This window comes from Sinocyclocheilus rhinocerous, unplaced genomic scaffold, assembly GCF_001515625.1.
Source record: "Sinocyclocheilus rhinocerous isolate Xijiao unplaced genomic scaffold, SAMN03320098_v1.1 scaffold16, whole genome shotgun sequence".
NCBI classification, from domain to species: Eukaryota; Metazoa; Chordata; class Actinopteri; order Cypriniformes; family Cyprinidae; genus Sinocyclocheilus; species Sinocyclocheilus rhinocerous.
The window spans coordinates 57,868-62,300 of record NW_015632035.1 but is presented as its reverse complement, the minus strand read 5'-3'; the positions used below and the strand labels follow the sequence as shown (position 1 = coordinate 62,300).

At 37.9% G+C, this 4,433-nt stretch overlaps 1 protein-coding gene across 3 annotated transcripts in view; it reads left to right on the top strand.

Annotated features, from left to right (window-relative positions):
* The window catches only part of LOC107742109 (breast cancer metastasis-suppressor 1-like protein-A), a 9,342-nt gene that overhangs the window by 828 nt on the left and 4,081 nt on the right, over positions 1-4,433 (top strand). For 2 of the 3 annotated variants that reach the window (XM_016554986.1, XM_016554987.1), the window contains exons 2-10: positions 505-641; positions 719-809; positions 1,243-1,370; positions 1,943-2,022; positions 2,184-2,280; positions 2,356-2,448; positions 2,553-2,617; positions 2,926-2,956; positions 3,653-3,779. In XM_016554986.1, the coding sequence (XP_016410472.1) occupies positions 505-641; positions 719-809; positions 1,243-1,370; positions 1,943-2,022; positions 2,184-2,280; positions 2,356-2,448; positions 2,553-2,617; positions 2,926-2,956; positions 3,653-3,779 (849 nt within the window). Of the gene's footprint in view, positions 1-381; positions 642-718; positions 810-1,242; positions 1,371-1,942; positions 2,023-2,183; positions 2,281-2,355; positions 2,449-2,552; positions 2,618-2,925; positions 2,957-3,652; positions 3,780-4,433 lie in introns of those variants that run through there. The other variant, XM_016554988.1, reaches the window with a different exon arrangement.

The following is a 4,433-nucleotide window of genomic DNA, read 5'->3' as shown; positions in this document are numbered from 1 at the left end:
GCTCTTTTGTTGATTCTGATTGCATTCATTGTCCTCATTTGTAAGTCTCTTTGGATAAAAGCGTCTGCTAAATGACTAAATGTAAATGTATGTTTAAATCTACTAATGCATTGTTGCCTGACAGAAAATAACACAAATATCTATAAAAGTATTTGTGTGTGTGTGTGTGTGTGTGTGTTCGTTCGTTCGTCCGTGCTTGTAGTGATGCTTTAGCAATTTTCTTCTTCTTCTAATAACGTTTTATGGCGGATGGCAAACCAACTTCTGGTGCTTTTAGCAATTTTGGTAGGCCATTCAAATTAAAGTACTACAGATCCCATTATGCACCAGATTATGTGTAAACAGAATCTGACCAATGAGCTTACAGGTTTAATGAAGTCACGTGTCTAGCAGCCTGATGATTGGTCATCCGCGAATCCATTTTTGAAACGTGATTTTCTTCGCCGGCCGGTGGTGTCGTCTTCGTCTCAGTGGGTTGTTTACTGTATCAAATTATTCATATAGGATGCCAGCTCACCCGCGTGATAGAAAAGAGAATAACCACGAAGAAATGGACGTGGACTATCCCGAACAAGAGGCCAGCAGCTCCGAGGAAGAGGACTCCGTGAGCTCGAGCGTGTCTGAGGATGGAGACACTTCAGGTAACGTTTACAGACGGACACTCCACGAGCCTTATGTTGCGTGTGGGAGAGTAATAATGATGGTGATGTTCTTGCAGACATGGATGATGAAGACTGTGAAAGAAGGCGAATGGAGTGTTTAGATGAGATGACAAATCTTGAGAAGCAGTTCACAGACCTGAAGGATCAGTAAGTGATGTCATGAAAACCTGCAATATGGGACCCTGGAGCACAAAACCAGTCTTAAGTAGCACGTGTATATTTGTAGCTATAGCCAGCAATACATTGTATGGGTCAAAATGATTAGGATATTAGGTAAACTTCCATGAAGATATTCTGTAAATTCCCTACCGTAAATATATCAAAACTTAATTTTAAATGCTAAGAACTTCATTTGGACAACTTCAAAGGCGATTTTCTCAATATTTAGCTTTTTTTGCTCCCTCAGATTCCAGATTTTCAAATAGTTGTATTTCAGCCAAATATTGTCTAATCCTAACAAACCACACATCAATGGAAAGCATTATTTATTCAGCTTTCAGATTATGCAAAAATGGTTTTGTGGTCCAGGGTAACATATTTCATGTGAAGACTCCAGCTGGTATGTTATGACTCTCTTTAGTTTGTATAAGGAGAGGCTGACTCAGGTGGATCTCAAATTGCAAGAAGTGATAGCTGGCAGTGCTCTGGAATACCTCGAACCCCTGGCCACCCTGCAGGAGAACATGCAGATCCGAACCAAAGTCGCAGGTCAGCTCCAGACAAACATACTGTTTATGCAAAGGCGTTACAGAAGTATTTAAACTCTGTAGTTTATGTAGTTTACAGGTATTCAGTCATTGTGTATGTTTGTTATATATTATACTGTAAAGCAGTGGCCTTCAACCTGTTTCAGGTCAGGAGCGTTGTATTTAAAGCTGGGCCTATATCATGTACTGTAGTACCATATTAATATATTTACATACTGTTATAATGCTTACATCAAACATTAGCCTATATTTTGCATCTACGTCTAACATATAACCTTGGTTAACTGGTTGTAGATGTTGGTAAAATGTTTGGTTTTGTAAGATGTTTTTGAAAGTCTCTTAAGCTCATCACGGCTGTATGTATTTGATAAAAAATACAGCAATAACAGTAGCCTAATGTTGTAACATTATTATATTTTCAAATAGCTTTTAACATTTAAAAATGTAATTGTTCCTGTAATGTGAAGCTGATTTTTTTTTTCATAAATCGTTCAGAAATCATTCTAATATGCTGATTTGAAATTATCAAAAGAAAAACTTATACTCACTGTTTGCTCATGTATATTATTTCAGGGATCTATCGTGAGCTCTGCTTGGAATCTGTAAGAAACAAATACGACTGTGAGATGCAAGCAGCCAGCCAGCATTGGGAGGTAAAATTCACAGAGCCCAGGACAAAATTTGTGGTGGCCCCACATTTCATTCATATTCCCACCGTCTTCTCCTGCTTAAAGACTGCCCTGCTTCTTTAATTTGTTCAATTTCTCACTGAGGTTTAATGTTAATATTCAGTATTCATGATGTGTTTCCACAGAGTGAGAAGCTCCTGCTTTTCGACACGGTTCAGAGTGAACTGGAAGAGAAGATCAGACGACTGGAGGAGGACAGACACAGTATAGATATAACTTCAGGTAAAATACAGATGGTAAACTGTAAATTTAAATATTGTATTCACTTATAATTAATTGATGTGCTTTTTGCACCAGAACTGTGGAATGATGGTCTGCAGTCTAAGAAGAATAAAAAGAAGGATCCCCTCAGTCCTAGAAAGAAGAAGAAGAAACCTGTCGTTGTGTCAGATATCCTTTATATAGTAGCTAGTGCTGCACATTTGCGAGTGTTTTTCTATGTGTTTACGGCAGCTGCCTTATTGCTATAACATTGGTTTCCTGAGCCGTCCCACGACCATACATTGTTTACATGTTGCAAGACCTGGATATACTTGAAGACTGGACTGCCATAAGAAAGGTTATTTTACTTCAACTGTTTATTTATTTAGATTTCTTATATCATTCTTAGCTCAGTTTTTACATGTTAAAAATCTTAATAATAATGACAAATGTCTGCAAATTAGACATTATCGTTATAAGCAAAAAATTGGCTGACATCATGCTGAAGATCATTGCTATAAAGACAAATCCTGATGTATCCTGGAAAAACTTTTTTTTTCTATTTTTGCAGGTGTCCATTTATATCTATGTTTACATTTTTATTTATTTAAATATTTGAAAATGAGCTATTCGTTTTCCATTAATAAACTACTTGGTTTTCCATAGGCAATGGCTTCAATGGGTCCTCATAGAGAAGGTAAGTAGGCCTGTCGCAATAATCAATATATTGACTTATCGCACAATATATGTACATGACCTCAATCATTGACGCAATATATCGCCCGTTATATTTACATAAAAATTAATGCCACCATGTTTTTTGCATTCCACTTGCACCTATATCTTTTGCAGCTTCTTGTACATAACGTGGTGTAGTCATGAGGTGCTAGTTCAAATTTAAAAAGTGCTTCTACAAAAAAAAAAAGTTTCATCTGCAGATATGATATGGCTTTGTTTAGGGATCTGTGCCTTTGTGCATACGGACATCTGACTGCTAAGTAGTGATTGTGTTTTTCAGCAATAGTGTGCACCCTTAATTTACAGAGAAAAGAAGGCCAGGGAAAAATCTCCATACAAGTTCTTTGTGCATTTTTCTTTTTTTCTACTTGTCACTTGTCACTTTTTGTGAGAAAAAGTTTTTTAAGGTATCTAATATTTTGATACTTAATTTCCATGTTCTAAATATTCTTAAGATTCGAATGTTTGTTGTCATTTGAAAGTGTGTAACAAAAAGTTGTTATCGTGACGGGCCTAATGGTAAGAAGGATTTTGAGCATTGTTTTCTATATTTTTGTGTGTAAAATCTCTATATCAGCCTGTATAGACTGTAAAGACAGTCTTGAGTGAGTTGTGGAAAAGCATTGCAGGTCTCTGAACTGTATGTGTGTGTCAGCTCCTTTGAAACCAGAACGACACCATCATGTTGCCCGATCAGAAGATGGACGCCTGTTCTATGACAACAAATGGTACAGCCGGGGTCAGGCCATATGTATCAACAGGAAGGACGAATACCCCACCAGGTGTGTGTGTGTGTGTTTACTAGGGGTGTGCCATATATACCGTCTGCGATAATATCGTAATTGTTGTTTTAACAATGTGCGATTTGACATTATCGAGTATTTTGCAAAAAACGTTCAAAACACCACTACAAAGTGCACGCATACATTACGTGAAGTCTAGACTAGTGTGTGTGCGCATTTAGAGTGCGTTCTTTCACTAGATGATTCCGGCTACGTCCACACGAAGCCAGAGCTTTCCCTATCCGATCTTTTTTTTCCCCTCGTCTCAAGAAATATCTGCGTTCACACGAAACCGACACAAAACGATGTAGTATACCTGCCAGACCAGTATGTGGCGCTGTAATTCTGCCACAGAGATACACTAAAAACAAAGAAGAAGACTTGGACTATGCGCATAAACCTTGCGCGCGGTATACAAACGAACATGGAACAATACATTTATTAATCTGTGTTAATGTTAGTTAATAACAAGACAATCGTTCAGTGTTTGTTCATGTTGTTGTTGTTGCTGTTACGTGACGTAGCGGTGTCTGACTCAGGGCGAGACGTGGGCTGATGACGTCATCGTTTCAGAAAATATACGGATTCGCCACATGAAAAAAAACGCAAGGGTGGCGTTTTCAGATTTATCCACTCTGGGACCCGGTTTCAAAA